Source organism: Globicephala melas, chromosome 1 (assembly GCF_963455315.2).
Source record: "Globicephala melas chromosome 1, mGloMel1.2, whole genome shotgun sequence".
Classification (NCBI taxonomy): domain Eukaryota; kingdom Metazoa; phylum Chordata; class Mammalia; order Artiodactyla; family Delphinidae; genus Globicephala; species Globicephala melas.
The window spans coordinates 165,340,769-165,363,453 of NC_083314.1; the positions used below are offsets into that span (position 1 = coordinate 165,340,769).

Here is a 22,685-nt window from a genome sequence, read left to right on the forward strand (position 1 = left end):
TAAATGCAACAATATTCACATTATAGGGGTCCCAGAAGGAGAAGAGAGAGAAAGTACCAGAAAATATTTCAAGAGATTATAGTTGAAAACGTCCCTAACTTGGGAAAGGAAATAGCCACCCAAGTCCAGGAAGTGCAGAGAGTCCCACACAGGATAAACCCAAGGAGAAACACGCCGAGACACACAGTAATCAAATTGGCAAATATTAAAGACAAAGAAAAATTATTAAAAGCAGCAGGGGAAAAATGACAAATAGCATACACAGGAACTCCCATACGATTAACAGCTGATTTCTCAACAGAAACTCTACAAGCCAGAAGGGAGTGGCATGATATACTTAAAGTGATGAAAGGGAAGAACCTACAACCAAGATTACTCTACCTGGCAAGGATCTCATTCAGATTCGATGGAGAAATCAAATGCTTTACAGACAAGCAAAAGCTAAGAGAATTCAGCACCACCAAACCAGCTCTACAACAAATGCTAAAGGAACTTCTCTAAGTGGGAAACAAGAGAGAAGAAAAGGACCTACAAAAACAAACCCAAAACAATTAAGAAAATGGTCATAGGAACATACATATCGATAATTACCTTAAACATGAATGGATTAAATGCTCCAACCAAAAGACACAGGCTTGCTGAATGGATACAAACACAAGACCCATATATATGCTGTCTATAAGAGACCCACTTCAGACCTAGGGACACATTCAGACTGAAAGTGAGGGGATGGATAAAGATATTCCATGCAAATGGAAATCAAAAGAAAGCTGGAGTAGCAATACTCATATCAGATAAAATAGACTTTAAAATAAAGAATGTTACAAGAGACAAGGAAGGACACTACATAATGATCAGGGGATCAATCCAAGAAGAAGATATAACAATTATAAATATATATGCACCCAACACAGGAGCACCTCAATACAAAAGGCAACTGCTAACAGCTATAAAAGAGGAAATCGACAGTAACACAATAATAGTGGGGGACTTAAACACCTCACTTACACCAATAGACAGATCATCCAAAATGAAAATCAATAGGGAAACAGAAGCTTTAAATGATACAATAGACTAGATAGATTTAATTGATATTTATAGGACATTCCATCCAAAAACAGATTACACTTTCTTCTCAGGTGTGCACGGAACATTCTCCAGGATAGACCACATCTTGGGTCACAAATCAAGCCTCAGTAAATTGAAGAAAATTGAAATCATATCAAGCATCTTTTCTGACCACAATGCTGTGAGATTAGAAATGAATTACTGGGAAAAAAACGTAAATAACACAAACACATTGAGGCTAAACAATACTTTGCTAAATAACCAAGAGATCACTGAAGAAATCAAAGAGGAAATCAAAAAATTCCTAGAGACAAATGACAATGAAAACACGACGATCCAAAACCTATGGGATGCAGCAAAAGCAGTTCTAAGAAGGAAGTTTATAGCTATACAAGCCTACCTCAAGAAACAAGAAAAATCTCAAATAAATAATCTAACCTTACACCTGAAGGAACAAATGAAATAGAAACAAAGAAAACAATAGCAAAGATCAATAAAACTAAAAGCTGCTTCTTTCAGAAGATAAACAAAATTGATAAACCATTAGCCAGACTCATCAAGAAAAAGAGGGAGAGGACTCAAATCAATAAAATCAGAAGTGAAAAAGGAGAAGTTACAACAGACACCGCAGAAGTACAAAGCATCCTAAGAGACTACTACAAGCAACTCTATGCCAATAAAATGGACAACCTGGAAGAAATGGACAAATTCTTAGAAAGGCATAACCTTCCCAGACTGAACCAGGAAGAAATAGAAAATATGAACAGACCAATCACAAGTAATGAAATTGAAACTGTGATTAAAAATCTTCCAACAAACAAAAGTCCAGGACCAGATAGCTTCACAGGTGAATTCTATCAAACATTTAGAGAAGAGCTAACACCCATCCTTCTCAGACTCTTCCAAAAAATTGTGGAGGAACACTTCCAAACTCATTCTATGAGGCCACCATCACCCTAATACCAAAACCAAAGATACTACAAAAAAAGAAAATTACAGACCAATATCACTGATGAATATAAATGCAAAAATCCTCAACAAAATACTAGCAAACAGAATCCAACAACACATTAAAAGGATCACACACCATGATCAAGTGGGATTTATCTCAGGGATGCAAGGATTCTATATGCAAATCAATCAATGTGATACACCATAGTAACAAATTGAAAAATAAAAACCATATGGTCATCTCAATAGATGCAGAAAAAGCTTTAGACAAAATTCCACACCCATTTACAATAAAAAACTCTCCAGAAAGTGGGCATAAAGGGAACCTACCTCAACATAAAAAAGGCCATATACAACAAACCCACAGCAAATATCATTCTCAATGGTGAAAAACTGAAAGCATTTCCTTTAAGATCAGGAACAAGACAAGGATGTCCACTCTCACCACTATTACTCAACATAGTTTTGGAGGTCCTAGCCACGGCAATCAGAGAAGAAAGAGAAATAAAAGGAATACAAATTGGAAGAGAAGAAGTAAAACTGTCACTGTTTGCAGATGATATGATACTATACATAGAGAATCCTAAAGATGCCAGCAGAAAACTACTAGAGCTAATCAATGAATTTGGTAAAGTTGCAGGATACAAAATTAATGCACAGAAATCTCTTGCATTCCTATACACTAATGTTGAAAAATCTGAAAGAGAAATTAAGGAAACACTCCCATTTACCATTGCAACGAAATGAATAAAATACCTAGGAATAAACCTACCTAGGGAGACAAAAAGACCTGTATGCAGAAAACTATAAGACACTGATGAAAGAAATTAAAGATGATACCAACAGATGGAGAGATATACCACATTCTTGGATTGGAAGAATCAATATTGTGAAAATGACTATACTACCCAAAGCACCCTACAGATTCAATGCAATCCCTATCAAATTACCAATAGCATTTTTTATGGAACTAGAACAAAAAATCTTAAAATTTGTATGGAGACACAAAAGACCCCAAATAGCCCAAGCAGTCTTGAGGGGAAAAAACGAAGCTGGAGGAATCAGACTCCCTCACTTCAGACTATACTATAAAGCTACAGTAATCAAGACAATACGGTACTGGCATAAAAACAGAAACACAGATCAATGGAATAGGATAGAAAGCCCAGAGATAAACCCATGCACCTATGGTCAACCAATCTATGACAAAGGAGGCAAGGCTATACAGTGGAAAAAAGACAGTCTCTTCAATAAGTGGTGCTGGGAAAACTGGACAGCTACATGTAAAAGAATGAAATTAGAACACTCCCTAACACCATACACAAAGAGAAACTCAAAATGGATTAATTAGAGACCTAAATGTAAGACCGGGCACTATAAAATTCTTAGAGGAAAACATAGGAAGAACACTCTCTGACATAAATCACAGCAAGGTCGTTTTTGATCCACCTCCTAGAGTAATGGAAATAAAAACAAAAATAAACAAATGGGACACAATGAAACTTAAAAGCTTTTGCACAGCAAAGGAAACCATAAACAAGACGAAAAGACAGCCCTCAGAACAGGAGAAAATATTTGCAAACGAATCAACGGACAAAGGATTAATCTCAAAAATATATAAACAGCTCATGCAGCTCAATATTAAAAAAACAAACAACCCAATCCAAAAATGTGCAGAAGACCTAAATAGACATTTCTCCAAAGAAGACATACAGATGGCCAAGAAGCACATGAAAAGCTGCTCAACATCTCTAATTATTAGAGAAATACAAATCAAAACTACAATGAGGTATCACCTCACACCAGTTAGAATGGGCATCATCAGAAAATCTACAAACAACAAATGCTGGAGAGAGTGTGGAGAAAAGGGAACCCTCTTGCACTGTTGGTGGGAATGTAAATTGATACAGCCACTATGGAGGTTCCTTAAAGAACTAAAAATAGAATTACCATATGATCCAGCAATCCCACTACTGGGCATATACCCAGAGAAAACCATAATTCAAAAAGACACATGCACCCCACTGTTCATTGCAGCACTATTTACAATCGCCAGGTCATGGAAGCAACCTAAATTCCCATTGACAGACGAATGGATAAAGAAGATGTGGTAGGGGCTTCCCTGGTGGCGCAGTGGTTGAGAGTCCACCTGCCGATGCAAGGGACATGGGTTTGTGCTCCAGTCTGGGAGGATCCCACATGCCACGGAGCGGCTGGGCCTGTGAGCCATGGCCGCTGGGCCTGCGCTCCACAACGGGAGAGGCCACAACAGTGAGAGGACCGCGTACCGCATAAAAAAAAAAAAAAAAGATGTGGTGCATATATACAATGGAATATTACTCAGCCACAAAAAGGAATGAAATTGGGTCATTTGTAGAGACATGGATGGATCTAGAGACTGTCATACAGAGTGAAGTAAGTCAGAAGGAGAAAAACAAATATCGTATATTAATGCATATATGTAGAACCTAGAAAAATGGTACAGATGAACCGGTTTGCAGGGCAGAAATAGAGACACAGATGTAGAGAACAAACGTATGGACACCAAGGGGGGAAAGGTGCGGGGGGGTGGGGGTCGTGGTGGGATGAATTCAGCAATTGGGATTGACATGTGTACACCGATGTGTATAAAATTGATGACTAATAAGGACCTACTGTATAAAAAAATTAAATTAAATTTAAAAAAAAATGTGACACAGACACTAAGTAAGCAAATGCTGTTGGGAAAATGGCGCCAATAGACTAGCTCCACGAAGGGTTGCCACAAACCTTAAAAAAAGAAAAAAACAAAAACTTTTTCTAAGCTCCCAAAACTGTGATACTAACGGTAAAGCCACCAAAGCTCTGACTGTCTTCCTTTAGAATTGTTTTACATGCTTTAGTTTTGGAAACTCAAACATTGCTACAACATTTGAAGACAAATTTTTGGAGATTTCCCGCCAGGAACACAGTGTATAATTTAATATAACTGGCCAATATTAGTCAATTAGACAGAGACATCAAGGTTTTTTAAAATCTTGAATTGAGGGCTTCCCTGGTGGCGCAGTGGTTGAGAGTCCGCCTGCCGATGCAGGGGACACGGGTTCGTGCCCCGGTCCGGGAAGATCCCACATGCCGCGGAGCGGCTGGGCCCGTGAGCCATGGCCGCTGGGCCTGCGCGTCCGGAGCCTGTGCTCCACAGCGGGAGAGGCCACAGCAGTGAGAGGCCTGCATACCGCAAAAAAAAAAAAAAAAAAAAAAATCTTGAATTGAACTGTGAGGTTTCTACAGCTAGAAAAATAGAGACAGTCAACATGTTATTTCTACAAGTAACAGAAGCATCTTTATAAGTAAAGCTTTCCTCAGCCATAAAAAGAAACGAAATTGAGTTATTTGTAGTGAGGTGGATGGACCTAGAGTCTGTCATACAGAGTGAAGTAAGTCAGAAAGAGAAAAACAAATACCGTATGCTAACACATATATATGGTATCTAAAAAAGAAAAAACAGTTCTGAAGAACATAGGGGTAGGACAGGAATAAAGACAGAGACGTAAAGAATGGACTTGAGGACACGGGGAGGGGGAAGGGTAAGCTGGGATGAAGTGAGAGAGTAGCAGGGACACATATACACTACCAAACGTAAAATAGATAGCTAGTGGGAAGCAGCCGCATAGCACAGGTAGATCAGCTCGGTGCTGTGTGACCACCTAGAGGTGTGCATTAGGGAGGGTGGGGGGGAGACGCAAGAGGGAGGAGATATGGGGATATATGTATATGTACAGCTGATTCACTTTGTTATACAGCAGAAACTAACACACCATTGTGAAGCAGTTATACTCCAATAAAGATGTTAGAAAATAAATAAATAATTTCTAATTTGTTCAAAGTACCAAAGCTCACTAACCCTTGAATTGTTGGTTATTTTTGCTATTAGAAAGAAAAGCTACATCAGGCATAGTATCTATATAACAATGAAATTTCATTTAGTGGAAGAAGCCATATGGTATCAGACAGACGTGAGTTTTTGTTCAAGCTTTGGAACTTACTAGCTGTGAGATCTTGAACAGATTGCTTAAACTTTCCAGCCTTAGTTTTCTCACTGAAAAATGGGGATAAAATAATAAGAATAATAACTCCCCAAAACAAAGATGAACTGGAGGTAGGGTGATTTACCGGACAAGAAAGCGATGCCTGAGGTTGTTATATGAATATGGCAGATATGAGGATTGAGTGATCATACCTCAAACTTAACATGTCCAAAAGAGAAGTCTTGATTTCCTACATCCCCAAACTCTGCTCCTCTCTCAGACTTTCCCATTGTAGTAAATGATCAAGCCTAGGAATAAACCTTGATTTTCTTTTCCTTACCATCTCCAACACTTAATTTACCAGTAATTCTGTCAGCGCTACTTCTGTATTGTATCCCTGACCAGTTTTCACTGTCTTTAACGCCAATACTCAAGTCCAAGCTGTTGTCATCTCTCACTCAGATCCTGCAACAGACTTCACCAAGCTTCTCCTTTACTACCCCTGTAGTGGAGTAGATCTTTGTACTAGCCATGTGTGACTATTTAGGTTTAGTTAAAATTGAGTTCCTCAGTTTCACAGTCACATTTCAAGTTCATATGGCCACATATGGCTACTGGCTACCAAACTGGACATCACAAAATAGAAAATTTTCATCAGCATGGAAAGTTCTATGGGACAGCACTGATCTAGACACATGCCAAACTCACATCTACCTACAGGTCTTTGTACTTGATACTCCCTTTTCAAGAATGTTTATCCCCCTAAATTCGGGGATGGCTGGCTCCTTCTCATAATTCAGGTTTCAGTTCAAATGAAGCTCCTCAGAGGAACCTTCTAAATTTAGAGTGGACCACTCAATTTGAAACAGCTCCCCAATCTCCCCATCCACAGACACTCTCCATCCCATTAGTGTTTTATTTTCTTTATAGCACTTATCACTACCTGAACTTGTTTCATTTTATTTCTGTTTCTACCCATAGAATGTAAGCCCCATGAGGGCAGAACCATGTCTGTATGTTCACAGCTGTATCCCCAATAACTAGAACAATACCTGACACACAGAAGTTTAAAATAGTTGAACAAATCAGTAAATAAGTATGGATCTGGCAGAACATGGATTTTGGAGTTAAACCAACCTATACTCCAATCCACCAGCTATCATATCTTAAGAAAAGTTATTTAATCTCTGAGCTTAATTCCTAGTGTTGTGCTGAAGAGTAAATAAACAAAGCCTACAATCTGCCTTGTAGAGAAACATCAGAAAGAAAGAAGCATGACTCGTGGTACGGAAGCACAAAAGTTCTACTGCTTAGGTGATTTCTTTTCCAAGTGTGGCTGACCCATTCCTGATCCCTTTAAAGTGAGCTAGGTATTTCTGATATATGCTCCCATAATGCAACAAACCAGAATACGGCAGCATAGTTCTGGATGATACAAAACAAAATAATAATGCTGCGGCTAGAATATTAACAATATTTTAATAACAGCTAATATTTTGGGGTCACATTAAGTGCCAGCCATTGTGCCAAGCATATCATCTCATTTATTTTCTCATGAAAATTCTTTGAGGTAATATTATATTATCATCATACCCATTTTATGAATGAGAAAACTGAGACACTGAGTAAGTAACTCACCCAAGAAGATAGATCATAAATGCAGTGGTTGAGATTGGAACCAGGTCCGACTCCAGAACCGAAGCCTGTAACTACTGTAACATGCACCTTGCTTTTACAATAGATAGTATAGAGCTGCAATCAGCAATACTCTATTTTGGTTACTGCCTTCTGAACTTTTATTTATTTGCCACCTCTTTCTAGCTGCATAAAGAACTGAATATGGCTTGGGAATCCCCTGGTGATCCGGTTAGGACTCGGTGCTTTCACTGCTGGCGCCCGGGTTCAATCCCCGGTAGGGGAACTAAGATCCTGCAAGCCACGTGGCAGGGCCAAAAAAAAAAAGAACTGATTGTGGCTTTTTACGTCATTTCAGTAATGCTAATGCTCTCAAATCCTTGAGACTAAACTTAGAAAAACTGAAACAGATCTTCTGTCAGTATATACAATTATGAAACTTATTTATTTCCTCCCTCTTTTATTTAAACAAAATTTGGACACTCCAGTAATAGGATTGTTTTTTTGGTCTATAATTGACACATGACAAATGATCTAAACTTTTTCAGTGATTGCGCTAGTGACGCAGACCCCTTCCCTCTTTTCTACTTGAAAAATAACTATTTAAAAATGTTCAAGAGGGGTTTAGCTCAGTATACTACATTAGGTGTCACCCTGTGGTAGAGATTCTGAATTCTAATTCCAATTCTAGTGGTGTTCAATCCACCACTTCCCAGCAGTGGGACCTTGATCTAGTTACTACTCTCTCTGAACCTCTGTTCTCCTTTTCTTAAGATGATTCCACTAAATTCGACAATTAGTGAGATCCATTTCGTTTTATCACTGAGACTCTTTAATTTGATTCTCTTATAGATAACTGCACTTAGTTTGAATGTACCCGACCACATCTGATAACCATTCTTCCTTTATCTCTCTCTAAAGAGTTAGGATAACAAGAAATCATTAATATTCAATACAAACCTCCATCAAGGCTTCGGGATGCCCGTTTGCTTGCTGTACGCTCAAAGTGTGGGGCAGGCCTGTCAATCAGAGCACTAGCTTGCCTGGTCTGAGCCTGAGTTCGGCCACTGTATCGAAATTTGGATCCCAGGGCAAGAAATTTGCTTTTAGGAATGGTGTCTGTAGATGTCAGTCTGGGGGGAAAAACATGATAATCATATATTATATACATCATCTCACTCTAATGAGGTTGTGAGATTAAAGACAAAATCAAGTATTAAAAAGTTTCACAATTCTCACAGCTTCCTTATAGTTACTAAGACAAATTTCCAATCAAGCAATCATTATTTTAATTCTGTCATTTCTCAAAACAATATGTATAATTTATTTGTGGCTTATATTAATGATATAATCTTATATCTCTATAGGTAGGGTCTTATGGTTTTCAAAATGCTTTTATAGCACTGTACTATTTTCACTATACCCCTGTAATATTTTCATCATTTTATAGATAAAAGAAACTGAACCTCAAAGAAGGTTACTTGCTTAAGGTCATAGCTGTTAAGAAGTTGGGCAGTCATAGAATTCAAGCCCAGAGCTCTTTTCCCCTCTCCTAGAATAATAATTTTGTCAAATGCACTCCAAACTCAATGCCTGGTATTCAATGCCTATTAAATCCTATTTAATAGGATATTTGGTGTATTTTCAACTCAGTTAGGAACCCCATCCTTTCTAAGCAGTACCCTGTGCTCTCTTTTGTCATGGCATTTACTACACTGAATTGAAACAATCTGTTTATGTGCTGGTCTCCACTATGAGACTGTGAGCTCTCTTTGGGTAAAGAATAAAGACTATGACTTATTCATTTTGTGTTTTCACTTCGGGCATAGTGCCTGGCATGAATCTGGCATTCAATAAATATTTGCTGAATAAATGCATAAATTGCTACATCAAATACTACCAAAAAGAGAGTATTTTTTTCTCTTTGGGGTAGTTTAATTCAGCAAATGCTTTCTTTTATGTAATGAAGAATTACATGTTAATATATCCTCTTATTTTGATGCAATGGATTTAAATATGCTATCCTACAAGTAAATGCATTGGCTGCAGCTGAAACCTATACATAGATATTAAACATTCAAAATAACTCTTTTTTTGGGGGGAGGGAAAAATTAGGAGTTTGAGATTAACATATACATACTGCTGTATATAAAACAGATAACAACAAAGACCTATTATATAGTACAGGGAACTATACTCAATATTTTGTAATCACTTATAAGGGAAAAGAATCTGAAAATATATATATGTATAACTGAATCACTTTGGTGTACACCTGAAACAAACACAACATTGTAAATCAACTATACTTCAATTAAAAGAAAAGGGAAAAAACCCTCTTTTTACTCTTCCTCACCCTCTTTTAAAACTCTATTTTCTTGGTTTTAAAGAAGATGATGAAAACATAAAGAAATATCTTAATGCCAATAATTAAGATTCTTTAATCAAATATAAGGTGTAGCCTCATGTTTTATTTGAAATGAGAACTGAAATGTTATTTTCCCTGACTTGTCTTTCTGTCCAGTGTTCTTTAGTGCTAAGTATGATATGAAATTACAAATAGAAGAAAAAGTTATCGTGGTTCTCTCTCTTGAGAGCCATTCATAAAGAGTCAAGTTTATTTATGAACAACATGGCATGAAGTCTAGGATTTGCTTCAAAATAATCTGAGAAGTAGTAGGAAGGAGTGAGTGGGGATATAGATAAAGCAAGATTGACCTTGGGGTGATAATTGTTGAAGGTGGAGTTTGGGACCAGAGGAGTTCATTATACTATTCTCTTCATTGTGCTATACATGCAATTTTCTATAATAAAGATATTTTCTTAAAAAGGCAAACTGACAACTAGCTGGCTCTCCTTTCAACAGAAGTAATTATTTGTCTGCTAGATTTTATGTTCCATCAGGACAGGGGCTAGAACTATCTAGTGATATATTCCCAATGCCTAGTACAGTGCCTATACAAAGGGTAAGCACACAGAAAATGCTTGGTAAATGAACACAAGAGGTTAATTATATGTCCTCTTGAAAAGCAAAGGAGATGAAACTTTCTTCTGTCTTCTATCTGATACAACTGTGCTGCAAAGATAGTTCTCTGTGCTCCCTTTCTGGGGTTGATTAGAACCAAAATAACCATCAGCTTCACGTCTTTAACCTTCCAGTATAAGAGCCCCACAGAAGGTAGTTAAGCACTCCTTAGAGAAATTCCATGTGGAGCTAAGTCAGGGTACCTCTTCCTGACAGGACTGGTTTTAGCTCCAGTTAGGGCAATCACAGAGCCTCTAGTAAACACAGGTTCCTATTTCTCATTTCCCTCATCCTTCTACCATACACAGAAAGGTGCTCTGGGAATGTTAAGACAGTGTTTTTCAACCCAAAGAAGGAGAACTAGACTCATTTTATCTTGCTTAAGATGATCTCACCTGAGCTAAATAAAAGACAGCCAGCCATGCAAAGAAGGAAATTTCAATAGCAGGTTTAAAATAGAAGCATGCATAAATAATTTATCCTTGAAAAATACTTAAGTGAGGACAATACCTGAAAAACGTGTGATGCTCTACACAGACTTTCCATAATTTCTTAGCTGCTCGGTAACTGGGAAGTTTGAATCCGATGGTACTTTCATACTGTTCTTGCTATAAATACACAAGCAAACACGGAACATAAAGTATTATTCAACTACAGTGATACAGGACCAGAGAAATATGGTGCTGCAGAAGAGATCATTGTGAATAAAAAGAAAGTTACTAGTCTAAGGACATAAAATATCATTTGAAATTTTTTCCTACTTACCAAAAGAAATTTACTCACTGAGAGTGGTTTTTTCCACAGCAAGGAAGCCAGGGAATGCATCTTATATCATTTACACATGTTATTTTGTTCAGAAACACACACACACACACACATATACACTGTATATTATTCTGAGACACAATTAAGTCACATTTTGATTGTCCAGACAATTGTCCAACAATAGTTACTGTCTGCATTTAGGATACTAGACTACTCAATAATCAGGGAATAGGATAGCAGATGATTCCTCCAATCAATGAATATTATTATGCAATCGTTTTTAGTAATAGGAACTAAAGATTGTGGCTCAAACCAGATTATTGAATTATTAAATGCCTTTTTTTTTCTTTGATTGATCATTAGTTTATCTAGATACTTCTTTGACTGAAGTAAACCACATCCTGCCAGGGCTACTGGAAACACTGTCCTGCTAGTCTCTTGCCTCTTTTTTTCTGCCTTAAGCATACTTTATAAGATGGAAAGGACACTGACATTTACTTCTAGTGCCTATTATTGCCAATAACACTATGATCAGACAGTATCATCTGTATTTTTATACATGAAGAAACTGAGGTCAGAGAAGTCACCTGCTTAGTCTCACAGCTATTAAGTGGCAGAACCAGAATTTCATGGTTGCCACTACACCACGCTACTTCTGAATCATCTGTTGTAGTCACAATACTATACTCACTTCTCAAAATCCTATATACACTTCTATACTATATACACTTCTCAAAATCCTACTGTTGTACTTTATTGCTTTCTTAAGTAAGAATTTTGCATTTTTAGTATATATTATATATAATATATATAACTATATATATTATATAGTTAACGTTTAAAGAAACCAAAGACTTCCCATTATCATATATATATATTTTTTTTTTCTTTTCTGCTTTCCCACATTAAATTGTAAGACTGTTGAGGAATGGACTTGAGGACACAGGGAAGGGGAAGGGGAAGCTGGGACGAGGTGAGAGAGTGGCATGGACTTATATATACTACCAAATGTAAAATAGCTAGTGGGAAGCAGCCACATAGCACAGGGAGATAGGCTCGGTGCTTTGTGACCATGTAGAGGGGTGGGATAGGGAGGGTGGGAGGGAGGGAGACACAAGAGGGAGGAGATATGGGGATATATGTATATGTGTATAGCTGATTCACTTTGTTATAAAGCAGAAACTAACACACCATTGTAAAGCAATTATACTCCAATAAAGATGTTAAAAAAAAAAAAGCTTGTTGAGGGATGGACTCTTCTATTGATATTTACTGTTCCTAGCCCCTAGAATAGTGTCTCACACAAAGAAAGCCATCAATAAATATTTATTGACTGAATGACTCTTGGATTTGAAATTCTTTGACTTTTGCTAGGCACAGGTAAATAACTATGGTATAAATAAATGCTTCAATGATAATCCTTATCCTAAATTTTAAGGCTTGCACATTCAGTATTTCCATGTTCAAATAATGAGCCATTTTTCACCAGCAGATGGTGATATATACACAAAAAAGCCTCTTTACATTAGTACGATGCTTTCCTGTTCAGAGCTTTTACCTCTGTCATCTCATTTGATCTTCAAATCAACCTTGACAGAGCAGGTATTATCCCCCTTGAATGGTAAGGAACACTTTAGATTTATCCAGGGTCTTTTACTTAGTAGGTGGCAGAGTAGGCACTAGAACTTTCTTTTTAAATTTAATTCCTACTTGAACAATTTTCTGCTATACCATGATGGCTCTTTAATATAAAAGTTAAATTTGGCCAGCATTAGTATATTCTGAAAATTGATCACCAACTAGTAACTGAGTTATCTGGTACAAAGTTGAACATCCAACTCTACTAAAAATCTAGAACTTGACCCTAGGACACATTCCCAGTAACTACTAGAACCTACATATACAAATAATTATATAAGGTAAGGGACTGGTGGTATAAAACATAAGTAATTTAACCCCACAATTTAAAAGTCTCATGCTACTTAATTTAAAAATATTTTCCATCAAGCTTTTACCTGGAGTAAACAAGGAACAAGTTTATTATCCAAATTTCACTTTTGGCCATGGTACATTTACCTACATGAAGAGAACTGTCCAGAAAACAAATAGGAAGGAAGAGAAGAAGCATCACGGGACTGATTAGGAAACAAAATATCAACATCTAAATAGTTAGCTAGAGAGAGACCTCATAGATGACATAACAAGGAAAACAGGAATGAAGAGATGTTTTAGATATGGTCTGTGTTTGATTCAGGAGGAAAGGGAAACACGAATTCTGTACCTCTCCAGGGCGAATCTTAATGAAAAAGCTGCTACGTTTGTAAGAAATCTTCAGCACTTTGGGCCAAGGAAAGCGGTTAATTCTCAGCTTATCTTTGTAAACCAGAAGGCCACTAGAGCAGACACCTAGGATGATATCCACTCCCTCCAAGTCCTGAGGAAAAAAAGCGTTAGCGTTTCAGTCTTGAGCAAAGTGCTCAACATAGTCGACTATTATTAGACAATCTGAAGATATTAACAACCAAATACAGTTACAAAGAATACAATGAAAAATAAAGTTTAACCTAACAACCATAACCCACGGGACTATTTGGTCTATGTAAAAATGTTGTTACTATACTACATTTAACAATCAATGTTATTACCTACCACAAATATCTTTAAAATGTCCAAATCAGACTCAGTAATTCTATTTCTATAATCTGTTCTAAGGAAATAATTCAAATCACAGAAAAAGCTTTACACATGATAATGTTCAGAATGTTATAAGAGTGAAAAACTGGATATAACCTGAGTATCCAAGCATTAGGGTTAAATTATTGTTCATCCATATAGTGAAATACAATGTGGCCATTAAAACAGTTAAATAGAATTTGGGAGATAAATGGGAAAATAATTATGTTGTAACATTAAGCAAAATAAAGCAGGATAAAATTACATACATAATTTGATTCCAACAATATAAAAAATATACATAGAAGAAAGATGAATACACCAAAATGTTAATAATGGCATTCTTTAGGTGGTACAATTATGAACAATTTTTCATTTCAGTTTTCTATACTTTCCAATTACAATAAACATGTATTATCTTTTAAAAAGTATCCAAATATGAAAAAACTAACACATGTATGTAAGAAATTCAAACAATACAGAAATGTGTAAAATTTTAAAAAAATCTACCCTCCTCCTCCCACACTCTTTAACAGTAACCAGTACTGATTTGATAATTTCCAGGATTATCCTATTTTCTAGGCACATACAATTATGTATGGATTATATATATATATATACACATATATTATTAATATATCACCTTTATAATGAGGAAAACAACTAGAAAAAAAATTAAAATTCAGTGCTTGAGGGTGGAAACTGTATCTAAATCATTGCTATTATCACTCCAAATTCTGTTATTGACAACATGCTCAGTAAGTGTTTACACTGAGTTTGTTACCTGCCCACATTATTAATCATAACTTATTACGGCAAATATTAGTAAATTCTTTGCTTCAGATTTATAAAAATCTTGATTCATGTAGGTTGATAAATTAGGAAATTTCAAGGTATTTTAGTAACAACATACACTAAGCTTAAACCTTCAACCATTACTATCAATTATTTCGTTCATTATTAGTGACTGAGGGAACATCTGCTTTTCTTTTTTCCAAGAAACATGGACATACACACATCTTACCCACTGAAGGAATCGACTGCTATGAGGAGTAATACAGCCACCATCACCACCCCTCAAAGCCACTGTGAAATGTCAATCGGCTTGCACCTCATCTACCTTCACAACACTCCTCTCATAAAACTGAGCCTCTGCAGCCTCCAGAAAGGCTTCCCTGGGACTTCCCTGGTGGCGCAGTGGTTAAGAATCTGCCTGCCAATGCAGGGGACACGGGTTCGAGCCCTGGTCAGGGAAGATCCCACATGCCGCGGAGCAGCTAAGCCCGTGCGCCACAACTACTGAGCCTGCGCTCTAGAGCCCGCGAGCCACAACTACTGAGCCTGGGTGCCACAACTACTGAAGCCCGCATGCCTAGAGCCCGTGCTCCACAGCAAGAGAAGCCACTGCAATGAGAAGCCCGCGCACCACAACGAAGAATAGCCCCTGCTCGCCGCAACTAGAGAAAGCCTGCGTGCAGCAACGAAGACCCAACACAGGCAATAAATAAGTAAATGAATAAAAAAAATTTTTAAAAAGGCTTCCCTTAATAATTCAAAAAGAGACACTAATTTATTTTCACCATGCCTGTCTGTATATGAAAATCCTAGGGCAGGCATTTTGGTCTCCCAGTTCTGAAGTACTCAAACCTATCATTATCATAGTCAGCAAATAATTACTATGGTAGTTATGGTAGCTGCATGTCGTATACATGTATGTTTAAGTCAGCAGACCACCAGGACTTCCTGGAGGCCAGGGCATAGGGCTATGTATACTACCAAATATACATGCACAACTATAATTCTTGTTTTTCTATGATAAAGTGGTCATCCCTCCAAAAACCATGATAAGTATAGGAGTTGACTCTATTCCTTATAAACTCAGTATGAGAGAACTCAGATTTTTATAATTACTGATGTTAAGTATAGTAAGTTTTTTTTTAAGTATAGTAAGTTATAACTATTATCCTCAGGTCAAAAAGGAACAGTAAGTTACCAATAAAGCCATATTTGCATGCCTCTTTATTAAAGAAAAAATTTTAATTAAATATATAATATTAATCATCTATGTCTGTAATTCAAGGAAAATAAATTTCACCTGAGTTAATCTCTACAGATAACCATTTATTTAGATAAGTAATAAAAGACCTGAGTTCTATGCTTCTAGACTGCTCCTTTTCCCAAAATGAGTATAAAGAAACATATCAGTGCCTACGTGTGTTATGTACAAGCACAATAGAGAGAAGAAATTATATTCAGCTTCAATTCGATGACTACATAACAAAATTTCCCAGAAGATGTCCCCTTAAGTTTTTAAAGGCTGTGGATACAACTACATCTCTCTTTTAACTGTATGTTTTGGAGAAACAATTTGCTTTACAACATTTGCTGTAGAAATACGCTGCCTGACTCCTCATGTAATCCTGATAATTACTGAATTGACACCAGCCTCCAGCAGAAATTGAGAAGCAAAACCTAACAATTTCAGTTCTGGACCTGATCTGATCTTCCTACCAGCTACTTTTGAGATTCACAGAAGTTACAGTACCCAGCCCCAAACAATCCAGAGCAACATCCTAAGAAAACTCACTAACATGCAATGAAATTTTATTAGTTACTAGAATGTAAATAAGGAAGAAACCTCAGATACAGATATTCAGGTTGGGAGAAACCTGAAAGGTCATTTTAGTCCAATCACCCACCAAATGTTTGAATGTCCTTTTCTAAATTCCTACCAAGTGATTATTCTGCCTAACCTGGAATATCTCTAGTGATAGACGACTCAATTCCTTCAGGTAGCCCATCCCATCTTTGAAATAGCTCTGTGAGACAATTTGTCCAACTGGACTGAAAAGTATTTCCCTGCAGTTTTCATTTTACTGGCTCTAGTGTTATATCTTGGAGCCATAGTAAAATGTTTACTTCACAAGTTAATCCTTGAAATCCATGAAGATTGACATTATATCTTTCCTAAACTTTCCCTTCTGTGGGTTAAGTATCCCTATTCCTTTGCCTGTTTCTCACTGGACATGGTTTTGATTCCCCATCACGCATCCTAGTTAAATTTCTCTAAATGAACCTCAGGTCATCCCTTGAGCCCTTTCTTTCTCTCACAAACTCCTCAACCTCCCCAGACATTTCAGTAGCTGAAGATGAGAGAAGTCAAGCGACATCCCTTAAGTATTCATTGTGTTAGGTTGTATTAGGTAGAACTAGGATGAAAGCTCAAGTTTCCAAATCCCTAACCCAGTGGTTCTCAAATGAGCCACTGTGGTTCCTCCCCTGTGCATTAGAGTCACCTGGAGAGCTTGTTAAAACAGACTGCTGGGCTCCACCCACATAGTTTCTGATTCAGTGAGACTGGGATGGGACCTGACATGAGCATTTCTAACAAGTTCCTAGACGATACTAAACGCTGGTTCAGAGACTTTGAGAACCACTACCTTACGCCAATGATTCTCAGATTCAACCATGAAGGAGGATCATTTGGGATATTCATTAAATCTGGAGACTTAGCCTCTCCTCCAAAGTAATTCAGTAAATCTGGGAGAAGCTCAGGAATCTGCATATTTAATAAACACCCCGGGTGATTCTGATGTAGGTGATGTTGTCTGTGAAACATGCCTCACTGTCACTCTATATTTTCAAGTGTATCTGCATTTTAGGAAATTATCATTTCTTTTGCTCTCGTTGCTATATCTTTTGATCCTTATGGTTGCTTAGGTGTGAAACTTCGCTCTGATGGTGGAATTGTAAAAGGGCAATTCAACTGATACACTTAATACACTTGACTGGTTCAACTGATAGACTTAAAATTCCAACAAGAATTACTATCTCCTCTGAACGTTTTGTAATGCCCCAGATAAAGGTTGGTAAGAAATATTATATGACACAGGTCTGATACATGCATATTAATAAAGGCCAAAGTTACCATTACCTTTGCTTTATGAAGGTCAACACCATACATAGACAACTTTTTGGCATTCTCAAGAAATTCCAGGTCAGCCTGAGCTGGAGTCATGGACCTTTGATAGAAGAAAAACAAAAAGACGTTCAGTGTCACAGTGTCAACATTTACAGTAATAACATTTGTATATTACTTGTACTTTATATAAACATATACATACCAATATGTATGTAGATATATTTCATAGTCCTAAAAGTAGACTATTATGTATGGAAAAGGACTCTTATCACTCCCTGTGTCTAAATAATTGAAATATGCCTTGGAAAAAGAGACCTTGGAGAAACCAAAAGTCACCAAAAGCTATCAGAAAAAAAAAGTTAAAAAATAAAACCTTCTAAATTTCTTTAAAGCTACCTCATCCACCATCAGTTCTGCCCCTCCCTCTCCTTAGGCCTTTTCTCCAACACATGTAAACTCCTCCCACTAATTTATCTTGCCAAGGAGGTGACCAAATTAAATCCTCTGAGGGCATGGTACAACTTACAATATCCTCTTAGCTGCCTTTTTCTCTCCCTATCCCTGAATTGAGTTAATATGGAAATTAAACAGGAGGGCAGCTGAAGTTGCTTAACCGGGGATTCTTAATGGGGGCAGGCTTGATGAAAAGAAAATTTCTGGTAACAGATGGTGTCCTGCCCACTGACCTAAACAAAATAAATTGGTTAATAGAGGCATGTAGATAATGGGGCTGTTTTCTCTGTTATTAAGATGTCTTCATTACTAGGCATATAATGAATTAAATTTGTTTGAAAACAATCAGCCTCACTGTCTAAACACTCACTGTGACAGTCTTTCCTTCTCCTTTATAACTTTCTTCTCTTTTGAAAAGTGCTCATGAGCTGTTATGTTGAGCTTTGAAGAAAAAAATATTACTCCTAGTGCTGTGCAATTCAAACCAATCAAACAGAAATTCATAGTAACAATAAAGCAGCCATACCCCCAAAGAAAAACCATGTAAATGCCTATTTCCCATAAGACTGCCAGCCTCCAGCTATAAAAAGCAGCAGTGACCTATTCATTTAACAAGAGAAAGTCTCTTCCAAACCCATCTGTCTTTATCCTCATCAAAAAGAACAAAGGGTTCCCTGGAATAACACCCCCCCCATAAAAAAAAAATCTCAGGAAAGAAACTGCAGATTTGTTAATGACTCAGCATCTCAGAATAAAAACTTCCTTCCACAAGCGCTAAACCATCATACCTGAATGCTCTTTATTAATGACTCTGAAATTGAACACAAAAAAGGAGAATGGGAAAATAAACACATACGCAAGTCTGTATATTCAAGTCATTAAAAACATCTCAGGAAATTTTTGTAGTTTTTTTTTCCTCATATAAATTATATACTTTTCTAGTTAAGGTTACTCCCATTTTATGGGTTTTTGGTTTTTTTGTCTTTGTTGTTGTTAGTGTTAGTATTATTGATGGCTTGAATTTTAGGATTCGAAGCTGGAATGGATCTTGAAGATTATAGAGTCCAACACTTTCACTTTGCTGACGAAGAAACAAGCATGGAGGGATTACATGTTCATAGGCAAGTTATGACTCAGTTTAAGGTAGCAGGCTTTAGCCGGGACCCAAGTCACATCACTGCAGCTGGAATCCTAGCTCCTGCACTTAAGAGTGGTGACCTCAATCTCCTAACCATAAAGTAAGAAGCATAATAATACCTACTTCTTGAGACTAGTATAGGCAATGATTTTTTTAATCTTTGATGAATGAATGAATGTGACTAGTAGGATAAAATGAGATAATGCTTGTGAAACTGCTTTGTAAAGTATAAATGTTTATTATTATTGCACCCTTAGGTTTCTGGTACAGTGGTACATCATAAGCAACTCATAAAAGAGAAATAATTTTTTTTTTTTTTTTTGCAGTACGCGGGCCTCTCACTGTTATGGCCTCTCCCGTTGTGGAGCACAGGCTCCAGACACGCAGGCTCAGCGGCCATGGCTCACGGGCCTAGCCGCTCCGCGGCCTGTGGGATCTTCCCGGACTGGGGCACGAACCCGTGTCCCCTGCATCGGCAGGTGGACTACTCAACCACTGAGCCACCAGGGAAGCCCGAGAAATAATTTTAATCACTTTAATTTGAAGACAAGTTTTAAGACATTAAATGAAGCAATCATGATGAAATCTTCCCCATACTTCTCCAACTCTAAGGGACATTAACGAGGTCAATCAATTTTAATACAGATTTAAATTTCAAACTATGTAGTAAATGATTTTCTAATAAGTAAGCATGCTTTAAAATTGTATTAAGGGCAGGTGGTAAGAAGAGATCTTTAAAACTATGACTTTCCTTGTTAGTTGAAAATAATATTTACATTTGAGGTTTGGCTGATGCTTTGCATTTAACATTTTTTTATATAACTAAAAAAATTTTGAAACACGCTTAAAAGTTACCTACAATACAAACAATTTTTCCTGAACCATTTGAGAGCAAACTGTCAACCTGATGACCAATCACTCCCAAGTACTCTGGTGTGTAATTCCTACAAACAAGGATATTCTCCTACATAACCTCCACAGGGCTCTGAAAACAAGGAAATAAACAGTAATACATTACTGCCATCTAATCCTCAGACCCCATTCAAGTTTACCCAGTTATTTCCAAAATGTTCTGTATGGCAGAAGAATCCAGTTTAGCCTCATGGAGTTTCATTTAGTTCATCTCTCTTGCGTCCTCTTCAGTCTGGAAAAGTTTCTTAGTCTTTCTTTGACTTTCCTAATCTTGAACTTCTAAAGATTATAGGCCAGTTATTCTATAGAATGCCCCTCAATTTGGGCCTGTCTGATGTTTCTCCACAAATTGACCTCATAAGTTATACATCTTTCACAGGAATATCACAGAAGTGACCCTGTGTTCTCACTGCATCCTATCAGGGGGAACATGATTTCAATTTGTCTCTTCCAGATGTTCGTTTTGATCAGTGATGTCTGCCGGGCTTCTCTTCCATGAAATTCCTCTTTACCTCTTTGTAATTAATAAATATTCTGTGGGAATGTATTTGGAAATAGTCTATTCCTTGTCAAACTTTTAATCTATTCCCTCATTTATATCAGTATGGACTCAGGGATTCTCAGCTTATTCAATGTAATATAATCAATTATTTTCCTTATTTATTTTAGTGCTTAAATCGTCCCAGATTTGGTTAGTGGGAGCCTTTCTAAGCTGGATTCTGTGTCCCTCTGACCATTTCCCATCATTTTTTTTTTCTTTTTTTTTTTTCTTGCGGTATGCGGGCCTCTCACTGTTGCGGCCTCTCCCGTTGCGGAGCACAGGCTCCGGACGCGCAGGCTCAGCGGCCATGGCTCACGGGCCCAGCTGCTCCGCGGCATGTGGCATCTTCCCGGACTGGGGCACGAACCCGTGTCCCCTGCATAGGCAGGCGGACTCTCAACCATTGCGCCACCAGGGAAGCCCTTCCCATCATTTTTTGAGCACCTCCTTCTGGCACAACGTAGAGTCAGAGTATGTGAGTATGCGTGTGTGTGTGTGTGTGTGTGTGTGTGTGTATACCTATTTACATCTCTATCTATCTAACATTTATCTATCCATCCATCTATCTATTGGAAACAATGAGTTTACACTGAAACCTCCAGTTTTAATGCAACACCACAGGGTTCATTTTAATTTCTCTCTCACTCTAATTTGTATCTCCCTTTACTGACAGTCAGAAACCTGGCTCCCATTATCCTTAATACAATACATTGACTCATTTGATCAACCCCCTGTACATAACCAATCTCTCTTTGCTGCCACTGACCCCTCCTCCACGTGGGTGCCCTCTTCACTGGCTTAGACTCTGAATTCCCCATGCTAGGCTGCTCCCCGCACATGTCCTCCTTACCTCACTCAGGTTCTGACTCCTGGTGTTAGGCTACCCCTTCCATAGACATCTTCTTCACCCGGCTTGGGCTTCAACACCTGTATCAGGTACCATCCCATAGGGATGCCCTCTGCAGGCCTTCACGACTCCCTTTTCATCCTATTTGAGCTCTGACTTCTCCTGCCAGGATGGCCCCCCATAATGAACATTCTCCTCACCCTGCTTAAGCCCCAATATCCCCAGCCAGACTGCCTCTCAGCATGGATGACTATCTTGCTCTATCCCACCTAACGGCTTTAGGACACAATTGTTTCAGGAAGCTTTTTCTGATTATAAAAATCATTAATTCATTGTATAAAATTTGGAAAATATCTTTAAGAGCATAGAAAAAAAAAAGAAGAAAATCTCCCATAATCCCACCAACCACAGATACCTGTGCATAAATACAAACATATATTTTACAAATTTAAATCACAAATTCAACTTAAATTATTTTCAGCTTAACATTTTAAAGACTATGGTTTTTCCTAAATGTTTGAAAACTCTTGAAAGTACTAACAAACTATCTGGGAAGAGACTAGACAGCTCTAAACCATTAGGAGTACTGTCCTGAATTTATTCAGTACCATCTAATAATTTACTACTTGAAATTACTGCAACTTACAGAAGTACCTAACCAGGGAGCTTTGGCACTGGTTAACTTTTGCTCATTAAAAAGAGAAGTTATAACAAAATTTCCCTGTATTTATTTTGAGCAAGTGGAGTC

General features: G+C 37.4%; 1 protein-coding gene across 18 annotated transcripts in view; it reads right to left on the minus strand.

The window, feature by feature from the left end:
- EPB41 (erythrocyte membrane protein band 4.1) overlaps positions 1–22,685 on the minus strand; it is a 205,453-nt gene that overhangs the window by 70,698 nt on the left and 112,070 nt on the right. For all 18 annotated transcript variants that reach the window (XM_070045642.1, XM_070045635.1, XM_070045634.1 and 15 more), the window contains 4 exons: positions 18,059–18,146; positions 13,733–13,885; positions 11,197–11,294; positions 8,622–8,794 (listed from right to left, as the gene is read on the minus strand). In XM_070045642.1, coding sequence (XP_069901743.1) covers positions 8,622–8,794; positions 11,197–11,294; positions 13,733–13,885; positions 18,059–18,146 — 512 coding nt within the window. The remainder of the gene's footprint in view (positions 1–8,621; positions 8,795–11,196; positions 11,295–13,732; positions 13,886–18,058; positions 18,147–22,685) is intronic.